This window comes from Lolium perenne, chromosome 5 (assembly GCF_019359855.2).
Source record: "Lolium perenne isolate Kyuss_39 chromosome 5, Kyuss_2.0, whole genome shotgun sequence".
Lineage (NCBI taxonomy): Eukaryota > Viridiplantae > Streptophyta > Magnoliopsida > Poales > Poaceae > Lolium > Lolium perenne.
The window spans coordinates 161,355,252-161,379,523 of NC_067248.2; the positions used below are offsets into that span (position 1 = coordinate 161,355,252).

The 24,272-nt window shown below is 44.4% G+C and overlaps 1 protein-coding gene and 3 non-coding genes across 4 annotated transcripts; all 4 read right to left on the reverse strand.

The window, feature by feature from the left end:
- Positions 1-560: 560 nt before the first annotated feature.
- On the reverse strand, positions 561-3,242 carry LOC127300422 (large ribosomal subunit protein uL22z). The gene is made up of 7 exons (XM_051330525.1): positions 3,132-3,242; positions 2,996-3,032; positions 2,852-2,892; positions 1,209-1,439; positions 1,027-1,129; positions 873-940; positions 561-783 (listed from the first exon to the last, which is right to left on the reverse strand). The coding sequence occupies exons 1-7, from the start codon at positions 3,132-3,134 to the stop codon at positions 751-753; spliced, it is 516 nt and encodes a 171-aa protein (XP_051186485.1). The 5' UTR covers positions 3,135-3,242; the 3' UTR covers positions 561-750.
- Positions 1,695-1,833, reverse strand: LOC127304953 (small nucleolar RNA snoR74). Its single transcript, XR_007853614.1, has one exon. It is a non-coding gene; the product is annotated as a small nucleolar RNA snoR74 (small nucleolar RNA).
- On the reverse strand, positions 1,978-2,117 carry LOC127304954 (small nucleolar RNA snoR74). The gene has a single exon (XR_007853615.1). It is a non-coding gene; the product is annotated as a small nucleolar RNA snoR74 (small nucleolar RNA).
- LOC127304955 (small nucleolar RNA snoR74) lies at positions 2,253-2,391 on the reverse strand. The gene has a single exon (XR_007853616.1). It is a non-coding gene; the product is annotated as a small nucleolar RNA snoR74 (small nucleolar RNA).
- Positions 3,243-24,272: the final 21,030 nt, after the last annotated feature.

The window sequence follows — 24,272 nt, forward strand, 5'->3', positions numbered from 1 at the left end:
GGCGGGGCGGGGCGCTGGTTCGCGGCGGGAGGCGCACGGCCGAATTGGTTCTCTGTTCCTGCCCATCTCTCTCAGGTGCAGGTTCGCGGCGGGAGGCGCACGGCCGAATTGCTAAACTAATGAAGCACTTGCATCGTCGTTTAATCGGACCTCCTCAATCGATTCAGCTAGCTCCTGAATCGAATCGATTCATGGACATGCCTAGCACAGAGCTAGCACTCACGGACACGCCTAGTTTAGCTAGCTCCTGAATCGATTCAGCTTGCTTGCTTCCTAGGGAGCCGGTGACGTGCTCAGCTAGAGATGCTCTAACCTCCATGAACATGGCCGTGCTCGGCTACGTTGCCAGTGATCCTTGAGCTAGGATCTTCGGTGTTCTGCTACTATAAGGTTCGCTGGCCTTTCCAACAGCGCATTTTATATTATCTCTTTCACCAGAGTCTATACCATGACGTAGTAATATTAAGTGATTTTCAATAGTGAGTTATTCACTCAAAACAGGGTCTCCGATGAGTGGGAGCAGACCTCTAAACTTAAAGATGGATATGGAGACACCAATATGAAAAATATCCCAGAACACAACCAGATTAGATCCGGTACACAAGGGGGTCATCAATGGTTCACAAAGTATGATCTAGCAGTATTTAGAAGATAACAGATGATAACAGGCCAAAATTTCCACTCAGCCAAAACCAGATGCTACAAGCTGCTCTAACGAATAAGCGGACAATTACGCCAAGCTTTCTTCCTCTAGGCCTTCCTGGGTGCAATCTGGGACTCAGCCTGCTCAAACAAACAAGGATCAGACACATCAGGGGATTGCAACAGTGTTGACAAAGAAGCATATCGTAAGGTGCCAAGAAAGAACATACCTCTTTCTTCACTGGCTCTTCCTTCTCGGACAAGATGAGCTCAATGTGGCACGGGTTAGACATGTAGGCTGCAATTGGTAAGAGAGAGTTAGGAGCAATGCATAATGCATCTGAAGCACTGTCAAGATATAAGCAAGTGCTCTGAAGAACTTACGGTTGATACGTCCATGAGCACGGTAGGTCCGACGCCTCTGCTTCTGGGCCTGGTTCACCTGGATGTGAGATATGTAGAGAGCATCAACATCCAGACCTTTAACCTGTAGGGAAGAAATTCGAAGCATTACGACAAATAAAGTTAATCAAAACCAACATAGAAGCCACAGTAAGATAACAGACCTCAGCATTGCTCTCAGCGTTCTTGAGAAGATCCAGAACAAACTGAGCAGACTTGGCAGGCCAGCGTCCCTGACCATTTGGCTGGCGGTTCTTAGCTTGTGCAGTACGTCCAACACCACGGCAGTACCTACGGAAGGGGATGGCTTGCTTGTGAGCAAGGACATCCTCCAGGTACCTCTTAGCCTTGTTCAGTGCCATCTTACGGAGGGCGAACGCTGTCTCCCTGGTGTTCTGCAATTATAAACAATCAATAAATTAGTTAAGACTCATAGCAACACAACAACGATCAATTAGCGTAATGACAATAACACATCCACCAATACATCAAGTAAGAAACACAAAACTGCGTACATTCAAATGACAAAAGTCTACTCAACTGACTACAAAACTATATTAGATTTTGCCAGAATTACTCAGTTTTGTACAGAAGGGAACAAAAAGAAGAGCATCTCACTGAACACAAAACATCAATGATGAATTGGTGCAAAATGTGCCATCATTTACTGAACCAATAGACATAAAACACAAAGTACTGTGTCCAACGGTTCACCCAATAACGATGAGACTGATATTCCTAAAGTTTACGGGGACACTGCTTACAGAGAGCACAGCATCCTGCTTTTTATACTTTAGGGTCTAAGCACAAGAAGCTCTAACAGCAACAACAGAAGTTTGCCAATTATCAATTACTGGACTGCACAGAAGTGCTGAACTCTGTACAAGTTAAAATAAAAGAAAGGCAAATCCTACAGCAAACATCTTTTAACACAAATGTACCATCATTTACTGAACCAAATAGACATAAAACACATAGTACTGTGTCCAACGGTTCACCCAAAAACAATGATCGTGATGTTCCTAAAGCTTACGGGGACACTGCTTATAGAGAGCAAAGCATCCTGCTTTTTTACTTTAGGGTACAAACAAAAGAAACTTGGGCAGAAACTGGACTAAATCTGATTACCAGGACAGAAGTGGAACATAAGAGTAGTGGCATCTCCCACAAACCACAACATTTATCAGTAATAAGCATACATTGGGACATAATGTGTCATCATTAACTGAACCAATAGATATAGAACACATAGTACTGTGTCTAATGGTTCACCCAAAAACGATGAAAATGATATTCCTAAAGATTACGGGGACACTGTTTACAGAGAGCAAAGCATCCTGCTTTTATTCTTCAGGGTCCTAGTGAATGCAGCTCCAGCTAATACAATAGAAGATTGCCGTTTGATACAAGCTCAATTAGACTAAACAAGATTCGACATATTTATACAGTTACGATGGCAAGCTAGCTAAAAGAGGTTTTTGCTGAAACTAAATTTTGAACATGTGTACAAGGCAAATCAAACTTATGACGGAAAGTCATACAGCATACTTTAATTTGTTGCAATTTGCCTAGTTTAGAGCATGCCAATTGCAGTACTGCAGCGAACAATATCACACAATACAAAGGAGCATGAACCAACGCAGCGCATGATTACAGGATCATCGATTCTAAAAGCTTATAGACCAGGGAACCGTGGAACTAAACTACAGTATACACCAAAGAGATGAATAACAGTAGCATAATCAACGAGCAAAGCCTTTCACGGTAATATAAATGCATTCACGACTTCAGGGTCGGGGGAGCTCACCTTGAAATGAACACGCAGGTCCCGGCCCATGGCCTTGGCGGCTGCAAGAATCAACGAGAAAAGCACAGATCAGAAACCCACAGATCTGCGGAAATATAACTCGGCGACAACGGATCAACGTATTAACCCGAGCAAGAAACTTACACTTGGTGGGGTTGATGGGATCCGTCGAGTACTTCACCTGGAAACAAAGAAAGAGGGACGACCGACATGAGTTAGAGCAAAGCCAGAGAACACGGAAGCTGTGGAAAGTGCTGTGAGATCGAGCGAGAGAACGAACCATGGCTGCGGCGGCGCGGAGGGCAAGGCAGCGGCGGCGGCGAGAGCGAGGGGTTGGGAAGGTTGGAGGAAGCGGACATTTATATAGGGATGTGGAGACCTAGAAACAAAACCCTATCGGGCTTCGCATGGGCCGATCCTTGGTCATCGTTCAAAGGAGCGAAGATGAAGCCCAATAACGAACTATGGGCTGAAATATCGTGCGAGTGCGAGTGCGAGTATTGAACTGGATCCTTGCTCCATGTACGGTACGGAGCATATCCTTGCACGTACGATCGACTAGATTCTCATATTACCTCCAGTCAAAAATAATTACGGAGTATAATTATCGCAACTTTATCTGGACTAGCAAAAGTGCCCGTGCGTTGCACTGGGAGAAAACTGGACATTGCTACAGTTGTTTTTTTATTAAATCTATTTTAGCTATGAAGAATTACATTACTGAAAATTCCAATTTTCATGATGGGACTCATATATCCAAAAATATTTCTTCGCGTTCCCGTTTTTATACCAAAGCAAAAAAGACTTAAAAGGTAGTATTTTTTCTTCATGGTTGATTTATATTTGTAATTTTAATAAAAGCAGGAGCATGTTGTGGCTTACTTAACATTTTTTGAGGATTCATCAATTGGTCACCAAACTCTCAACATGGAACATTTGTCCATCAGTTGGAACAAAAAGAAAATATTTGGGGTGTCTAAATTGCCAAGGTACCCAACGGCGCGCCCCCATTTATCCATGGACATCTCTATTTGTTCGATTTTTCAAAACAAAATAGTACAATGAAATCCTCTATTAAAACCAAATTAATCCAAAATTAAATACTCTAGTGCTTTAAATACTCTCTTTGTTTATAAAAAAATATCAAAAATTTGTCTAAATTTAGATGTATTTATATACTAAAGAGTTCATAGGTACATCGGAACTTAGACAAACTTGGGGCATCCTTTTAAGGATAGAGGTAACACATATTTTAGATTTGAATTCAAGTTCGTATGTACATATGCATACACCAATGCAGAAGATAGACAATTTCTCCTATTTATATGCACAAAAAGTACACAAATTTGTCACATATATGTTCACGAAAACTACAAAATCTTCTATCCATTTAGTTTCGTCTAGCACACCAACACCAACTAAATACACCGTTTTTTTGTTCCATTCACATTAGCTAGCTCTGCCCCATTTTATTTACAATCTGTTCACATTAGTACTGAACTCATATGGTGGCATAGAACTGAACTTAGCATGCGCTAGCTGCCTAGCTAATCGGAGCAGAGCTGAACGCTGTTTGACACCTCAACGCTGAACCGGCGCGAGACCACGGTCCAGGTCAATAGGAGCAGAGCCATGCGTGGGATGGAGCAGCAGTCTGGAGTGCTCCTAGAGCAGAGCCCGACTCCCCGAGACCACTGATCCAGATCGGAACCTACGATAAGCTCATGGCGCGCCGTCCTCCTGGGCCACGTCCGCAACAGCCTTCGTCGCTGCCAAGGTTGCCCGCGCTTTCGCCAATCTTCAGCCTCCATCAGGCAGTCGGCCACCACTCCGTCTCTCCCTTCCCCCGGTGCCTCCAGCTCGACATCGGGTTCCTGATGCGAAGCAACGGCAATATACTTGAGCTGACGAAGAATACCAAGTCGGCGCTCGTATCCCCCGTGAGCAGAAATCTCGACTCATCTGGCGGCGCGGCTGCGGGATGAGGAGGAGCAGAGGCAGAGGCAGATGAAGGCCTCTCTCGCTCGCCATGCTCCCGGCCGCGCACCAGGCGAGTTTAATGGCGGCTCGCAATCCAGTCGGGCGTCAGCTCCTATCTCCTCCTTTTCTCATGCACCTCCGCGCGCCCCCCTTCTCCTACTCAGCCCGTTCCCGTCATCCTCTGATTTGCACCGCCGTTCATCGCTCGGGCCTTCTCACTCAGCCCCTGGTTCAGGCCGCTGCCGGCGCTCTGTCTGATTTCGTATCTGTTGTATTATTCCATCTCTCGCCGTCCTTCGCTTCCGTGGTTGCCCACTGCCTTAATTCGTTTCTAATCCAATCTTACTGACCCAGCTTGTTGATTTTAGAAAAGTTAACATATATAAACTGGTCAAACTTGTTATGATAGAGCGAGGTGGGACTATTGAGAACAACATATTCTTGCTTGTGGGCGTGTGGCTAATGCAACCTTGATTGATGGAACGGACATGGCCAGCGGCCCATTGATTGATGATTGATGTATTTGCGGCCCTTTGCAGCGGGACGCACGACGACGCGTCCTTTAAAAAAACGCCAGCACAAGCCGTACGACAGAGATCTTCTCCAGTATTGATCGGTATAATCGAAGCGTTATGTTACTTCACCGGTGGCATCACCTGTAAATTTATTCGAAAAATATAGGCAAATAAAAAACGGACGAAAATTTAGGGGAGAAACCTTCCTTCCTTTATTAGTAGGTAACCATGTTTCATTGGTCACTTACTCACTTGAACTACTCCCTCTCCCAGTCTTGCGCATGATAAAACAACAGAGGCAATAACATTATAAGTTCTCCAAAGTCTCCCACAATAGTTGGAGTTGTACTTGATGGTTTCAGCCACGGTTGAATTGTTGCATTCAACATGAATTGAGTGATAATCCCTTCGTTCCATATTAGTTTTTGTAGGTTCAGATATATGTATACAAAAAACATGTCTACATATATTTAATTTTTTTTTTTTGAAACGGAGGCAAAAGCTTTGCCTCATCTATTAATTAAGAAGAAGTTGCTCAGTTTTTTGGAGAAAATCGAGCGAAAACCTACAACAGCAGGGCTAAGCCCATACCAACATCACACCCACAAGAGAACAACATCAAAAGAAAGCAACATCTAAACCAACTAGAACCGACATCCGAGAGCACAATGTCGCAAAGAAGACCCACTAAAAGGACATGACAACCAAAGAGTCCAACAACTAATCAACCGGCTCTCTTCCTTCTTATGCTCCTGATAGATACTTTCCTGAGAGACTTCTCCACCCTCCTGATCATATCCTCCGAGGCCTTTCCCGCCAAGACGCAGTCAATGTCCTTGTCATATCCAGGGCTAGCCGCCTCCAAACTAGCGAGCAAGCCACAAAGCTCTTTTGCAAAAAGAGCCTCAGAACTAGGCGACAACACTTCTCCACAGTCCAAAGAGGCGAGGGACTGGCAAGGCTCCAACTGTGGTGGCGGGGGTGTCATGGCCACCTCCAAGGTCTCTGATGTCTACGCCCCCTCCTTTTCCTGTAGACAGTGTTGGGCCTCCAAGAGCAGAGGTTTGTAGAACAGCAACAAGTTTTCCCTTAAGTGGATCACCCAAGGTTTATCGAACTCAGGGAGGAAGAGGTCAAAGATATCCCTCTCATGCAACCCTGCAACCACAAAGCAAGAAGTCTCTTGTGTCCCCAACATACCTAATAGGTGCACTAGTTCGGCGAAGAGATAGTGAAATACATGTGGTATAAATAAATATGAGCAGTAGCAACGGTGGCAGAAAAGTGCTTTGCCCAGGACAGTAAACAAGCAGTAGTAACGCAGCAGTACTAACGCAGTAAAACAGTAAACGAGTAGCGATAGCAGTATTTAGGAACAAGGCCTAGGGATTAGACTTTCACTAGTGGACTCTCTCAACTTTGATCACATAACAGAATAGATAAATGCATACTCTACACTCTTGTTGGATGATGAACACCATTGCGTAGGATTACACGAACCCTCAATGTCGGAGTTAACAAGCTCCACAATTCAATGTTCATATTTAAATAACCTTAGAGTGTAAGATAGATCAACACAACTAAACCAAGTACTAACGTAGCATGCACACTGTCACCTTCATGCTAAGAAAGGAGGCATAGATCACATCAATACTATCATAGCAATAGTTAACTTCATAATCTACAAGAGATCATAATCATAGCCTACGCCAAGTACTAACACGGATGCACACACTGTCACCATTACACCGTGCAGGAGGAATAAAACTACTTTAATAACATCACTAGAGTAGCACACAGATAAATTGTGATACAAAACACATTGCAATCATAAAGAGATATAAATAAGCACTTCACTATGCTACTCTGAATTACTCTGGCATGATAACGAACACTAATTCATCATGTAGGCAAACCTTAAAGATGCATTCCCAACTACTAATGAACACCCCACGCTGTCACTTTGAGCATTCACAGGAGGTACTAACACACCACAATTTCATAGAGACATCCAACTCAAATCATAACTCAGTGAATAAGTATTCTGTGAAATATAGCCTAAGAGACCCACACGGTGCACACACTGTCACCTTTACACACGTGGGACAAGGAGTCTCCGGAGATCACATAAGTAAAATTCACTTGACTAGCATAACGACATCTAGATTACAAGCATCATCATATGAATCTCAATCATGTAAGGCGGCTCATGAGATTATTGTATTGAAGTACATAAGAGAGAGATGAACCACATAGCTACCGGTACAGCCCCGAGCCTCGATGGAGAACTACTCCCTCCTCATGGGAGACAGCAGCGTTGATGGAGATGGCGGTGGTGTCGATGGAGAAGCCTTCCGGGGGCACTTCCCCGTCCCGGCGGCGTGCCGGAACAGAGACTCCTGTCCCCCAGATCTTGGCTTCGCGATGGCGGTGGCTCTGGAAGGTTTCTCGTATCGTGGCTTTTCGTATCGAGGTTTTAGGTCCAGGGGCTTTATATAGGCGAAGAGGCGGCGTCAGAAGGTCAACAGGGCGATGACACTATAGGGGGGCGCGGGCCCCCCCTTGGCCGCGCCGGCCTATGGTTTGGTGGGCATGTGCCCCCTCTCTGGCGGTTCTCGTGTGTTCTGGATGCTTCCGGGCAAAATAGGAACCTGGGCGTTGATTTCGTCCAATTCCGAGAATATTTCGTTACTAGGATTTCTGAAACCAAAAACAGCAGAACAAAGAATCGGCACTTCGGCATCTTGTTAATAGGTTAGTTCCAGAAAATGCACGAATATGACATAAAGTGTGCATAAAACATGTAGATATCATCAATAATGTGGCATGGAACATAAGAAATTATCGATACGTCGGAGACGTATCAGTCTCCAAAGAGCATAACACCAGCGGAAGCACCGCAGGAGAATCACCACGCAACTCATGTCACTCTGGCGTGATCTGCAACACCGGAGCCAAGGTCTCGTCTATGCCCTCGCTCTCCAAGGCAGCTGACACAACAGGTTGCAGCGACTGGCCGGGGCTACCATGAGGAGAGAAACAGCTGTAGAGATATTCTTCCTCAACCACAGACGACTTCTCCTCAGCGGAGCCAAGTGCAAGTGAAACCTGCACGGTGGCGAGCTCATGTCCACCTGAAGAACATGCCTCTGTCGGCTCCAAAGAATCACCAACATGTGCCAACAACAACTTGAGACTTGCCACCTCCTCGCGGAGGGGGCGAGTCGCCTCCTCGACGTGCGTAGCAACCAACTTGGTGAGCTCCATGCGCAGCAAGGAAAGCTGGCACTGCAAGCGGGAGTCCAAACTGGCGTTGGCATTGAACTCCTCACAACACCTTGGAGAGGGCCTTGGCGGTGATGTTGCAGGAGACGACGAGTGGCACACGACCTCGACCCAACTCCGGGGCGGCGAGGAACGACAAGGCTGAGCAGGCGGAGAGCGGCTCTGCTGAAAGGGAGCACGTGCCGGAGAACGAGCACGAGTGTCTGGAGAGCGAGAACGAGCGGCGGGAAAGCGTGCACGGCAGAAACGCTCCCGATGACCAGGACGGTGACACCGGATGCATCTGAAGGGCGCACTGCATGTGTTGACATGGTGGTCACGCTCGAGGCACCGAAAACATCTCCCACGAGCCCAACACTTGAAAGCGAGACTACGCTCGAGGCCTTCATTCTGAAGCAAAGCCGATGGCTCGCGGTCGGGGCGTCTGCCCCTACCCACCTGCACCCAGCCATCCTGATCGCCAAGAGGGTCAACAACAGAGAGGCTACCGCAGGGCTCCGCAGGCGGCTGCACATCATGGCGCAGATCATCAGTGTCGCGAACCAAGCCAGAAACAACGCCTTTGGATGAAGGCAATGGTGAACGCGGAGCCACCTCTTCATCGTTGTCGCTGTCCTCACCCTCGTCCTCGTCGGAGCTCAAAGAAGCAGCCAAAAGCAAGCTTGAAGCCGCCAGCACAACATCAGCAGGAAGAGACACTTCGGCATGGCCACCCGAGGCAACCGGCAGCAGCGACAAAGACCCAAGTCCTTCCACCAACACATAAGGGTCGTAGAGCAGCCCATCGGGGCAACAATGATGGTGCATTTGGTTGGTGATGGCACCATCCTCGGAGCAAGAGGCCGCAGGAGCCTGGGCATGCGGCACAAGCAGACAAGCAGCAGGTGTTGGTGAAGGCGTCTCCGCGACGAGCTCCAAGGCAAAGGGGGGAGGGCAATGCACAGGCATCAGCGGAGTAGGCTCTGAACCGGGCGTCTCGCGGGCAGCCTCCACAGCCGAGGGAGTTTGGGGCAACACTGCAGGGGTGGCCGCGGGACGAGTCTGCTTGGGCCGGCATGCAGGCTTGGGGAAGCGACGCGCCCGACGCATCCGACCACCCACGGACGGGTCGGACCTGCGGAGAGCGAGGACGGCTGCAGCAAGAATGACGGCGGGCGCCAGTGCCGGGGCAGTCGTGGCCGTGGTTGCAGTCGCTAGCGTGCCGCCTGCGGGCAGCACAGCGGACGGGACAGCCGAAGGCGGCTGCAGCAAGCCGTCCAGGACACGGGGCAACGGCGCGGAGGGCGACCGGACCGAGCACATCTCCCACGCCTACATACCTGCGGAAGGGAGAGGGGTGAGCAGCAGCGCTGCAGTTCTTGATGCAGCCGGCGCAGGGGGCGGGGCAAGGAGATCCGGCCGGCGTCGGCCCTGCGCTCGCACGTCAAAGGTGAGGACGCGAGAGACAAGCTTGAGCCGGACAGTTGGAGGGACGGCCGGAGGGCTCGACGAGGAATCCGGATCTGGGCTCGGATGGTGTAGAGGAGGTAGGAGAAGGGAGATCAGGGTGGCGGCGCCGCGCGCGCAGCCGTCGCGACCATGGTCGCCAGAGCTACGATGAAAAGAGTAATCCTTTGGTATTAAAATCATATTTAAATTAATAACAACTAATACAGTTATCGTTATTATATTCGCCTTTTAATCTATTTTAGTTGCTATGTTTGGCTTATGATTTATCGAAGTTTCTACTGAATAGGAGAACCAACCCGAGGTTGGGTGGTTAGGAGGATGGTTGTATCCCCAGCCCACCAGAGTTCAAACCCCAGGTTTGACATCTGTGTGTCTCATAAAGGCGGAATATTCATTCAGTGGGAGGCGACGTTCCCGTCGACAGCGAGGCGCCTGTGGTGACTTCGTCAATTTCAAGATCCAATCCGCCGGCTCAGTCTTTCGGAGGTGCTCATAGGGGTAGGGTGTGCGTGTGTGCGTTCATAAGGGTGAGTGTATGCGCGTGTATGTGAGCGTCTGCGTTTGTACTGTGTTCCTCAAAAAAAAAAGTGTGTACTGAATAGTGTTTGTGGCGCCATATTTTTAGGAGTGTGGAAAAGCGTTCTGGCAGCCCGCTATTTTTTAACATGTGAAAATGTTGCCGCCAGTCTAAACACAACAAAACTAGTGTCCAACAAAAAAATTAGCGCGCAGCATTATTGGGCGCCTGTTGGAATGCTCTAAACCAGTGAGCGGACGAGCCAGCCGTCTTAGAGCATCTCTAGCAGATCCCCAATAATTTAGAGGAGGAAACGCCTCCCAAAAAGTTAACTTCTCATATTTGCTTCTCTAAATTTTGTGCGTTAGAACCGGAGCCCAAAAACTTAGTGGAGCAAACTTTTTTTCAACATAATTTGCAAATTTGAGCATATTCATAAATAACAACATTAACCCAAGATAAGTTATAATGCATATAAAGTCACACAAATTGATAGCATCATCTAAACCTAGTCATACAAATTCATAGGACTAGTCATCTTCTTCCTCGGACCTCCTCCACTAGTCATCTTTCTCTTGAAACCACTTCCTATTGTAGCGCATGAGTAGAGTCGACCACCTATTCGTTATCGATGGCAAGGATCGACCATCTCCACTTGTTCTTTGGTTAAAGTTTCAATTGACCTCTTCACAAAATTGCTGCAACGACTGCCTATGCGAAGTATCTCCAACGAGTGTTTGATTGATACGTCCAATTTGCATCACTATTGTATATCATAATTTACTATTATTCATTGATATATTTTATATTTAGAGGAAATACTTATGTCATTCCATCTATTTTTGCATGTTTGATGATTATTGGAGAAATAACCACCGGAGCTAGGAATCTGCTGGAAAACGGACCGTCAAGGCACCATATTTCTGAAGACCAACAATTCCCAGCATAGATACAGAAAATCATATTTTTCCAGATTACGGAGGAAGTCAGAAGGGGAGGCCGAGATGGGCCAAGGGGGCTCCAAACCACCCCCAGGCGCGGCATGGTCTGGGCGCCCTGGCCCACTTCTAACGATGCCCCTCGCGTATATTAACCCCTCGGGAAACCTAAGGTCTGGGGTACGACGAGAGAAATATTCCGCTGCCGCTACGGGGCGGAGAACCAGAGAGGGAGAAAAGCTCTCCGGCAGGCTGAAATCTGTCGGGGAAATTCCTTCCCGGAGAGGGGAGATCGTCGCCATCGTCACCGCCATCGAGCTGGACTTCATCGGGATCATCATCACCATCATCCCCACCACCAGCACCATCATCACCGCCGCCTCCACGCCGTCCCGCTGTAACATATTGGGTTTGATACTTGTCTAGTTCACAGGGGAACTTTCCCGGTGTTGATTATTTGTTGTAGTTGATGCAATTGAGTAAAACCATTGAATTAAGTTTATGTCTAGATTGTTATTCATCATTATAACACCTCTGATTATGATCCATATGATGTCTCGTGAGTAGTTCGTTTAGTTCTTGAGGACATGAGAGAAGTCATGATGTTAGTAGTGGAACTGTGTTGAGTAATATGCAATGATTTGATATTTAAGTTGTGGTGTTATTCTTCGAGTGGTATCATGTGAACGTCGACTACATGATACTTCACCTTTATGGGCCTAGGGGAATGCATTGTGTATTTGGCTACTAATTGTGGGGTTGCGAGAGGACAAAACCCAAACCCCCGTTAGGAAACCGGTGCACGAGGGAGTGTAGGATCTCAAAGTTTAAGGTTGTGGTTAGATTTATCTTAATTACTTTCTTGTAGTTGCGGATGCTTGCAAGAGGTATAATCACAAGTATGTATTAGTCCAAGTACGAGGTAGTGCATTAGCATAGGTTCACCCACACAGCACTTACCAAACCATTGAATATTATTCATCTATGTGAAGCGAAAACACTTGACATAATTCCCGTGTGTCCTCAGTAACGTTTGTTCATCATAAGTAAAACAACCAGCTTGTCCTTTGCTCTAAAAAGGATTGGGCCACTCGCTGCAATTATTACTACTGCATTTTATTTACTCGTACTTTATTTATCTGCAATATCAAACACCCATGCAAACCTGTTTGCTAGTGTTTACAGTGAATCCTCGAACAAAACTGCTCGTCAACACCTTCTGCTCCTCGTTGGGTTCGACACTCTTATTTATCGAAAGTATTGCGATACACCCCCTATACTTGTGGGTCATCAAGACTATTTTCTGGCGCCGTTGCCGGTGAGTGAAGCGCTATTGAAGAGTGGAATTGGTAAAGGTAACTTTTACTGTAAGTGCTATTTTTGTTTCTGTCTGCTACTGATTTATTTCATTATGGAGGCGTCTCCATTTGACTCTCTATTTGGAATTACTACTACCACTGTTGCGGTAGTAGATGAACCACCGCGTGCTCAGGATCCTTTTAAAATACCTATGAAAATTGTTGAATATGTTATGAATAATTGGTGTTATGGAGATGGAACTGTCCATCCGGACGATTATTTACTCTTTATACATGAATTATGCAAGTTGTTCAAGTGTGCATGTATCTCAATAGACCAAGTTAAGAGGAAATTATTCTCTTTATCACTTAAGGGAAGAGCTACGGAATGGTATAAGATGCTGAAGAATGGCCGATCTATTGGATGTGCGGAAATTGTACCTCTCTTTAATTCTAAATTTTATCCTCCAAGTGACATTCACAAAGATCGAAACCAAATATATAATTTCTGGCATCAACATGGAGAGAGTATTGCCCAAGCGTGGGGGAGATTGAAGTCACTAATGCTCAAATGTCCCATTCATGAGCTCCCCAGTAATATTGTTACTAATAACTTCTATGCGAGGCTTTCTCTTCATGATAAGGATTTATTGGATGCTTCTCGTTCTGGATTATTTACACGTATGGAAGAAGCTAAATAGGATCTTCTCGACCGCATTCAGGAAAATACTAAAGGATGGGAGAATGGTAAAGGAAGAAAGTCAGGTATTAATTATGATTATGAATGCATTAAATATTTTATGCAAACTGATGACTTTCGTAATACTAGTGTTGTTTATGGTCTTGATTCTCAAATTCTTGCAAATTGTTTTAAGGCTTTTGCCTCTTATCTTGATGTTCCCAAAAAGGAGTGGAACAAGTATCATGCACCTTATAAGGATATTGTTAATGGTGTTCCTGCTAGAAATATTGAAGTTTGTACTGCTGATACTTTTTTGCCAGAACCTTATATTGAGAAAGTACCCTTCCCTGTCAAGGTAAAGGAACATTCTATTGTAACTACTGTGGTTAATAAAAGTAAAAAAAGAAAGCTATAGAACCTGATGAAGAAATAACTATTGAACCTGCGGTAGCAATAGTAAAGGACTTGGTTACTAGAAATGTAGAAGATGGACATATTATATTTTATGAAGATGCTTCTAATATTGTTTCACATCCTAGTAAATCCAAGAAAGCTAGTGTTCATGTGCTTTCTGTCAGAATAGGTGATCATTGCTATTATGGTTTATGTGATATTGGTGCAAGTTCTAGTGTTATTCCGTATGAGCTTTACAGGAAAATTATGCATGAAATTGGCTCTTGTGAACTTGAAGAAATTATGGAAGTATTTATGGATGATTTCTCTGTCTATGGGACTTCCTTTGATAATTATTTGCACAACCTTGATAAAGTTTTGCAGAGATGTGAAGAAACTAATCTTGTTCTTAATTGGGAGAAATGCCACTTTATGGTAAATGAAGGAATTGTTCTTGACATGAAATTTCTGAAAGAGGTATTGAAGTCGATAGAGCCAAAGTGGAAGCAATTGAGAAAATGCCCTATCCTAGGAATGTTAAAGGTATTCGTAGTGTTCCTGGTCATGCTGGTTTCTATAGAAGGTTTATTAAAGATTTTTCTTAAATTTCGAAGCCGGAAATTCAATTTGGCTCCCGGGTGCGTATGCTCCCTCTACCAAAAAAATATGTTTTGAAATGTCAAAAAATTTGAACAAAAAATTCTACATGTACATCTCCATAATATATGAATGTTTGTCAAGTTTCACGAAAAACCAATATTTTTTGTGACCTATGTAAAAAGGAGAAAGTTTATCTTGTGAAAAGCATTATTTTTAGCACTGAATTTTGTCTTTTTTACACACGTCACATGATAAGTCGATTTTTATGAAACGACTTTGTAAGCGTGTAGCACGTAAAGATGTACGTGCGGATTTTTTGTTTCAATTTTTTTGAAATTTAAAACATGTATAAGATGCCTTTCAAAATATAGGGAGCATATGCACCCATGTTTCAAAACACCACTCCCTTTCGAAGCCCCTTACTAATCTTCTCCAAAAGGATCTGCCTTTTGTTTTTGATGATGATTGTAAGGAACCTTTTGAAAATCTAAAGAAGGATTTAACTACTGCTCCTATTGTTCAACCGCCTGATTGGAATTTACCCTTTGAAATTCTGTGCGATGCTAGTGACTTTGCGGTAGGTGTTGTTCTTGGACAGCGAGTAGATAAGAAGTTGAATGTTATTCATTATGCTAGCAAGACTCTTGATGCTGCTCAAAAGAATTATGCTACTACTGAAAAATAATTTCTTGCTGTAGTCTTTGCTTGTGATAAATTTATACCTTATATTGTTGATTCGAAAGTTACTATTCATACTGATCATGCTGCTATTAGATACCTTATGGGAAAGAAAGATGCTAAGCCTAAACTTATTAGATGGGTGTTTCTTTTACAAGAGTTTGATTTGCATATTGTAGATAGGAAGGGCGCTGAAAATCCTGTTGCTGATAATTTGTCTAGATTGGAAAATATTTCTTATGATCATATTCCTGTTAATGATAGTTTTCCAAATGACCAATTGGCTGCAATAAAAGTGACCTCGCGTGAGAGTCCTTGGTATGTTGATTATATATGCTAACTTTATTGTTTTCAAGTATTTGCCTCCAACATTTACAACTCAGCAAAAGAAGCAAAGTCTTTTATGATTTGAGGCATTATTTTTAGGATGACCCACACTTATATAAATAAGGAGTGGATGGTATTATGCGAGTATGTGTTCCGGAATATGAGCAACAAGAGATATTGAGGAAATGTCATGGTAGTGCTTATGGAGGACATCATGCTGGAGATAGAACTGCACAAAAGGTTCTACAATCAGGTTTTTATTGGCGTGCCCTCTTTAAATATGCAAGAAAGTTTATTTTATCTTGTGATGAATGCCAAAGAGTTGGTATTATTTCTAGACACAATGAAATGTCTATGAATTATTCTCTTTTTATTGAACCATTTGACTATTGTGAATTCGACTTTATGGGTCCTTTTTCCTCCTTCAGAAGGTTATACTCACATACTTGTTGCTGTTGATTATGTTACTAAATGGGTAAAAGATATGCCTACAAAGAGTGATGATGGTGAGACCTCATTAAAAATGCTTAAGGATGTTATTTTCTCTAGATTTGGTGTGCCTAGATATCTTATGACTGATGGAGGTTCTCGTTTTATTCATGGTGATTTTAGAAAAAACCCTTGCTAGATATGATATTAATCATAGAATTGCTTCAACCTATCATCCTCAAACAAGTGGGCAAGTAGAATTATCTAATCGAGAGATTAAATCTATCTTGCAAAAGACTGTTAGTAAATCTAGGAAGAATTGGGCTAGAAAGTTAAATGATTCTTTGTGGGCTTATAGAACTGCTTATAAAAATCCTATGGGTATGTCTCCTTACAAAATGGTTTATGGAAAAGCTTGTCACTTGCCTTTAGAATTAGAACACAAAGCTTACTGGGCAGTGAAAGAACTTAATAGAGACTTCAAACTAGCCGGTAACAAAAGGTTGCTTGACTTGAGTTCTTTAGATGAATGTAGGAGTGAAGCTTATGAAAATGCTAAAATCTTTAAAGAGAAGGTTAAAAAGAGGCATGATAAGAGAATTCTTAAAAGAGAGTTCTATGTAGGCGATAAAGTTGTATTGTATCGGTCTCGTCTCAGATTTTTTGCAGGAAAATTACTCTCGAAATGGGAAGGACCTTTTATTATTGAACAGGTGTATTGTTCCAGTGCCATAAAAATTGATTCCTTGAAGGATAATACTACACAAGTGGTGAATGGGTAAAGACTCAAACATTATATTTCTGGAGATTCTTATAATGAAGATGTTGATATTATTCAAGTGGTGACTCCGGAAGAATTCATTAAGGAGCAATTCCAGGAATCTGCAGAGTCCGTTTCCGAATAGGTAACAGTTCTAGTAAGAAAAAGTTTGTGATACGTCCCAAACGTATCTATAAGTTTTGGTGCTCCATGCTTGTTTTGTTACAATTCTTATATATTTTATGTGCACTTTTTCACACTTTTTAGCATTTTCTGGGACTAACCTATTAACGCAGTGCCACAGTGACAGTTCTTATTTTCTGCTATTTTTGTGTTTCAGAAAAGTTGTACATGAAAGTTTCTCGGAATTGGACGAAAAAAAAGCCCAGAGTCTTATTTTTCCGGGACGAAGACAGAGCCAGAAGGACATGCACAGGAGAGCTGCCACGTGGCAGTACATAGGGCAGGCGCGGCCCCACCCTTGGCCGTGCATGGCCCATGTACTGGCGCCTCGTCGCCTCGTTTGCTCCGCCCTTCTGCCTATTTATTCCTCGTTTCAGGAAAACCCCAGGGACCCGAGCCTCCATCCACGAAAAGTTCCGACGCCGCCGTCAACCGAAACCCTAGTTCGGGAGGGTTCTGCAGTCCATCCCGGCACCCTGCCAGAGAGGGAAATCACCGCCGGAGGCCTCTATATCGCCATGTCTTCATCCGAGGTGATGCGTGAGTAGTCCTCCAAGGGACCATGGGTCCATAGCAGTAGCTAGATGGCTATCCTCTCCTTGTCTTGCTTCATGTATAGATCTTGTGAGCTACCTAACATGATCAAGATCATCTATTTGTAATTGTTACATGTTGGTTTGAGGTGGATCCGGTTTATAGAGAGATTGCTTTGGTTGAGATTATGTATTATGCTATTATGATCTTGCATGCTCTCCGTTTCTAGCAGATGCTCTGGCCAAGTAGATGCTAGCGACTCCAAGAGGGAGTATTTATGCTCGATAGTGGGTTCATGCCTCTATTTAACCATGGGAAGTGACCTTGTTCTCTACGGTGTAGATGTGTTGGTTCTACCAGGGAGAAAACGATGGTGTTCTATTAAAGGGTAGTTTCATCATTTACTTTACACACATTGCTTAAAGCGATAGTCCGTTGCTTGCAACTTAATACTGGAGGGTATCGCGGATGCAATCCTGAAGGTAGATTATTAGTCATAGATGCAGTTGGATTACGGTTTATGTATATTGTTGTAATGCCCGCATACTTTCATAGCATGTATTCTGCACCAACCATTAGCGTAGAATCTCTGTTTGTCAATTGCCCATCTGTAGTTTGTTTACCCAGCATATTAATTTTATTGGGGAGGCGTCTCTAGTGAACCGTGGACCCCGATCCTTATTCTTTTAATTGCAATCTTCTACAACATTTTCCTGTTCTGTTCTCTGCAAACAATTCTTCTTCCACACGGTTCGTTTAATCCTTTATTTTCAGCAAAACCAATGAGCTTGACAACCTCGCTGAAAGTTGCGGACAAAGTACTTGGTTGTTTGTGTGCAGGTCTCCACGTTGCTGCTGACGCTGGCAGTGCGCCCTGCCACGAGTTGGTTCGCAACACCTCGGGAGAGAACGTTTTTCTCCTACTGGTCGATAAACCTTGGTTTCTTACTGAGGGAAAAGTTCCTGCTGTGCTCATCATACCTTCCTCTTGGGGTTCCACTCAACGTTGCGCATAAATTCTCCTTCATCAACTCCGCGCTCAGCAAAGACTTTTTCTGGCGTCGTTGCCGGGGAACTGAAGAAAAGTTACACGACAGAGATTTCCAACTCCCACGGCAATCTGCGCACAGCAGTTCGCGTTAGGCTTTCCAGGTTATGTTTTTTCTGTTTTTGCTAAATATGAAAAAATACGAGACGGAAACGGCTACGAGAAGATGCCCAGGGGCACCAAACCACCCCTAGGCGCGGGCCAGCTCCAGGCCGCGCCTAGGTATGGTCTGGGCGCCCTGGAGCCCCTTTCCGACCGGTTTCGCCTTGTTCTCTTCTTTTTGTTACGAAACTTTTTGCTATATAATCCCCCGGATCCCTCGAGGTCCGTATATCGTGTTCTCGTCGTGTTTTCGTTTCACTCTGTTTCTGCCAGGATTTGTTCTAGGTTTTAGAGGCATCATGGTGTCCACCAACAACAACAAGGGCAAGGAGCTGCCGAAAGATGATCTCCGAAACACCAAGCCGGAGGATAAAGTCAAGAGTGAAGCTGAAAAGGAAGAGGAAGAAGACCGAAGCTCACCTCCTCGCACCATCATCGCAAGCATGAGAGTGGTGGAAGACCCTCTCAAGTTCAAGAGAGGAGCACAGATATGCACTGGAGGAGGAGTTCCACATCACATCCTGGCCGAGAGGACGTCATCTCCCGATCGTTCTAACCATGCAGGGAAAGGAAGCTCTGAGTTCGAAGAAGGATGGGGGAATAATTCCAAGAGCTGGGACTCACAGTTTGATAGATTCATGGACAATATTAATCATAACAAGGAGTTGATTCGTATTCTCACTTACAAGATTGATGATTTGAAGGAACTGGTTGATAAGCTTATTAAGGATGCACCACCACCGAAGGAGTAATTCATCATCAGTATTGGCATGCCCTTGGTTTGTTCCAAGCTTGGGGGAGCGTGATACGTCTCAAACGTATCTATAATTTCTTATGTTCCATGCTACTTTTATGATGATACTCACATGTTTTATACACATTATATGTCATATTTATGCATTTTCCGGCACTAACCTATTGACGAGATGCCGAAGAGCCAGTTGCTGTTTTCTGCTGTTTTTGGTTTCAAAAATCCTAGTAAGGAAATATTCTCGGAATTGGACGAAATCAACGCCCAGGGGCTTATTTTCCACGAAGCTTCTAGAAGACCGAGGGAGATACGAAGTGGGGCCACGAGGTGACGCCACACTAGGGCGGCGCGGCCCAGGTCCTGGTCGCGCGGCCCTAGCGTGTGGGTCCCTCGTGACGCCCCCTAACCTGCCCTTCCGCCTACTTAAAGCCTTCGTCGCGAAACCCTCTGTACCGAGAGCCACGATACGGAAAACCTTCCAGAGACGCAGCCGCCGCCAATCCCATCTCGGGGGATTCAGGAGATCGCCTCTGGCACCCTGCCGGAGAGGGGAATCATCTCCCAGAGGGCTCTTCATCGCCATGATCGCCTCCGGATCGATGTGTGAGTAGTTCACCCCTGGACTATGGGTCCATAGCAGTAGCTAGATGGTCGTCTTCTCCTCATTGTGCTATCATGTTAGATCTTGTGAGCTGCCTATCATGATCAAGATCATCTATTTGTAATGCTACATGTTGTGTTTGTTGGGATCCGATGAATATTGAATACTATGTTAAGTTGATTATCAATCTATCATATATGTTGTTTATGTTCTTGCATGCTCTCCGTTGCTAGTAGAGGCTCTGGCCAAGTTGATACTTGTAACTCCAAGAGGGAGTATTTATGCTCGATAGTGGGTTCATGCCTCCATTGAATCTGGACGGTGACGAGAAAATTCTAAGGTTGTGGATGTGCTGTTGCCACTAGGGATAAAACATCGATGCTTTGTCTAAGAATATTTGTGTTGATTACATTACGCACCATACTTAATGCAATTGTCTGTTGCTTGCAACTTAATACCGGAAGGGGTTCGGATGATAACCTGAAAGTGGACTTTTTAGGCATAGATGCATGCTGGATAGCGGTCTATGTACTTTGTCGTAATGCCCTGATTAAATCTCATAGTACTCATCATGATATATGTATGTGCATTGTTATGCCTTCTTTATTTGTCAATTGCCCAACTATAATTTGTTCACCCAACATGTTATTTATCTTATGGGAGAGACACCACTAGTGAACTGTGGACCCCGGTCCATTCTTTACATCTGAAATACAATCTACTGCAATTGTTCTTTACTGTTCTTCGCAAACAAACATCATCTTCCACACTATACATCTAATCCTTTGTTAATTATTACTATGATAGTATTGATGTGATTTATTCCCCTTTCATAGTGTAAAGGTGACAGTGTGTATGCTATGTTAGTACTCGGTTTAAGTTGCAAAGATCTATTATGCTCTAAAGGTTACTTAAACATGAATGCCGAATGTTGTGGAGCTTGTTAACTCCGGCATTGAGGTGCTCTTGTAGCCCTACACAACGAATGGTGTTCATTATCAAACAAGAGTATATGTAGCACAAAGGAAGAGAACTTATTTATTTATGTGATCAATGTTGAGAGTGTCCACTGGTGAAAGTATGATCCCTAGGCCTTGTTTCCAAATACTGCAATCATCGCTTGTTTACTGTTTTACTGCATCTTTACTTCCTGCAATATTACTACCATCAACTGCACACCAGCAAGCACTTTTCTGGCGCCGTTAGTACTGCTCATATTCATTCATACCACTTGTATTTCACTATCTCTTCGCCGAACTAGTGCACCTATACATCTGACAAGTGTATTAGGTGTGTTGGGGACACAAGAGACTTCTTGTATCGTGATTGCAGGGTTGCTTGAGAGGGATATCTTTGACCTCTTCCTCCCTGAGTTCGATAAACCTTGGGTGATCCACTTAAGGGAAACTTGCTGCTGTTCTACAAACCTCTGCTCTTGGAGGCCCAACACTGTCTACAAGAATAGAAGCACCCGTAGACATCAGGATGATAACCTGAAAGTGGACTTTTTAGGCATAGATGCATGCTGGATAGCGGTCTATGTACTTTGTCGTAATGCCATGATTAAATCTCATAGTACCCATCATGATATATGTATGTGCATTGTTATGCCTTCTTTATTTGTCAATTGCCCAACTGTAATTTGTTCACCCAACATGCTATTTATCTTATGGGAGAGACACCACTAGTGAACTGTGGACCCCGGTCCATTCTTTACATCTGAAATACAATCTACTGCAATTGTTCTTTACTGTTCTTCGCAAACAAACATCATCTTCCACACTATACATCTAATCCTTTGTTACAGCAAGCGGGTGAGATTGACAACCTCACTGTTACGTTGGGGCAAAGTACTTTGATTGTGTTGTGCAGGTTCCACGTTGGCGCCGGAATCCCTGGTGTTGCGCTGCACTACACTTCGCCGCCATCAACCTTCAACGTGCTTCTTGGCTCCTACTGGTTCGATAAACCTTGGTTTCTTACTGAGGGAAACTTGCTTCTATACGCATCATACCTTCCACTTGGGGTTCCCAACGGACGTGTGCTTTACGCGTATCACGGGCCGGCGGAGCAGGAAGAGCAGAGCGGAGGGAGTCCTGGCGCTGCAGCGGGAGCGGCCTGGCGCTGCAGCGGGAGCGGCCTGGCTTTGGGCGGCAAGCCAGCGCCCAGATCGGGCGGAGGGAATCGAGCCAGAAGGGGAGGGAGCAGGGTAATCGAGCCAGAAGGGGTCTCGGAATTGGACGAAACAAAAGCCCACGGTCTTATTTTGCACGGAGCCTTCCAGAAGTCCAAAGAGGAGACGAAGAAGGGCGACGAGGCGGCCACACCCTAGGGGGGCGCGGCCCCACCCTTGGGCGTGCCGCCCTATGGGGTGGGCCCCTCGGGCGCCTCCTGACTCTGCCCCTTCGCCTATAAATTCTCTCCGTCGCGAAAACCATATCACCGAGAACCACGATACGAGAAAAGTTACTGTGACGCCGCCGCCGCCAATCCCATCTCGGGGGATTCAGGAGATCGCCTCCGGCACCCTGCTGGAGAGGGGAATCATCACCGGAGGGCTCTACATCACCATGCCCGCCTCCGGACTGATGCGTGAGTAGTTCATCCTTGGACTATGGGTCCATAGCAGTAGCTAGATGGTTGTCTTCTCCTCTTGTGCTATCATGTTTAGATCTTGTGAGCTGCATATCATGATCAAGATCGTCTATTTGTAATGCTACATGTTGCGTTTGTTGGGATCCGATGAATATTGAATACTATGTCAAGTTGATTATCAATCTATCATATATGTGTTGTTTATGTTCTTGCATGCTCTCCGTTGCTAGTAGAGGCTCTGGCCAAGTTGATACTTGTAACTCCAAGAGGGAGTATTTATGCTCGATAGTGGGTTCATGCCTCCATTGAATCTGGGACAGTGACAGAAAGTTCAAAGGTTGTGGATGTGTTGTTGCCACTAGGGATAAAACATCGATGCTTTGTCTAAGGATATTTGTGTTGATTACATTACGCGCAGTACTTAATGCAATTGTCTATTATTTGCAACTTAATACTGGAAGGGGTGCGGATGCTAACCCGAAGGTGGACTTTTTAGGCATAGATGCATGCTGGATAGCGGTCTATGTACTTTGTCGTAATGCCCTGATTAAATCTCATAGTACTCATCATGATATATGTATGTGCATTGTTATGCCTTCTTTATTTGTCAATTGCCCAACTGTAATTTGTTCACCCAACATGCTATTTATCTTATGGGAGACACCACTAGTGAACTGTGGACCCCGGTCCATTCTTTACATCTGAAATACAATCTAATGCAATTGTTCTTTACTGTTCTTCGCAAACAAATATCATCTTCCACACTATACATCTAATCCTTTGTTACAGCAAGCCGGTGAGATTGACAACCTCACTGTTACGTTGGGGCAAAGTACTTTGATTGTGTTGTGCAGGTTCCACGTTGGCGCCGGAATCCCTGGTGTTGCGCCGCACTACACTTCGCCGCCATCAACCTTCAACGTGCTTCTTGGCTCCTACTGGTTCGATAAACCTTGGTTTCTTACTGAGGGAAACTTGCTTCTATACGCACCATACCTTCCACTTGGGGTTCCCAACGGACATGTGCTTTACGCGTATCAAGCTAAATTTCTGGCGCCGTTGCCGGGGAGATCAAGATACGCTGCAAGGGGAGTCTCCACTTCCAATCTCTTTACTTTGTTTTTGTCTTGCTTTATTTTATTTACTACTTTGTTTGCTACACTAAAACAAAACACAAAAAAATTAGTTGCTAGCTTTACTTTATTTACTGTCTTGTTCTCTATATTAAAAACACAAAAAAATTAGTTACTTGCATTTACTTTATCTAGTTTGCTCTATTTACTACTGCTAAAATGAATACTCCTGAAAACACTAAGTTGGGTGACTTCACTAGCACTAATAATAATGATTTCCTATGCACACCTATTGCTCCACCTGCTACTGCAGCAGAATTCTTTGAAATTAAACATGCTTTACTGAATCTTGTTATGAGAGAGCAATTTTCTGGTGTTAGTTCTGATGATGTTGCTGCCCATCTTAATAATTTTGTTGAACTTTGTGAAATGCAAAAGTATAAGGACGTAGATGGTGACATTATAAAATTAAAATTGTTTCCTTTATCCTTAAGAGGAAGAGCTAAAGATTGGTTGCTATCTTTGCCTAAGAATAGTATTGATTCATGGACTAAATGTAAGGATGCTTTTATTGGTAGATATTATCCTCCTGCTAAAATTATATCTTTGAGAAGTAGCATAATGAATTTTAAGCAATTGGATAATGAACATGTTGCTCAAGCATGGGAGAGAATGAAATCTTT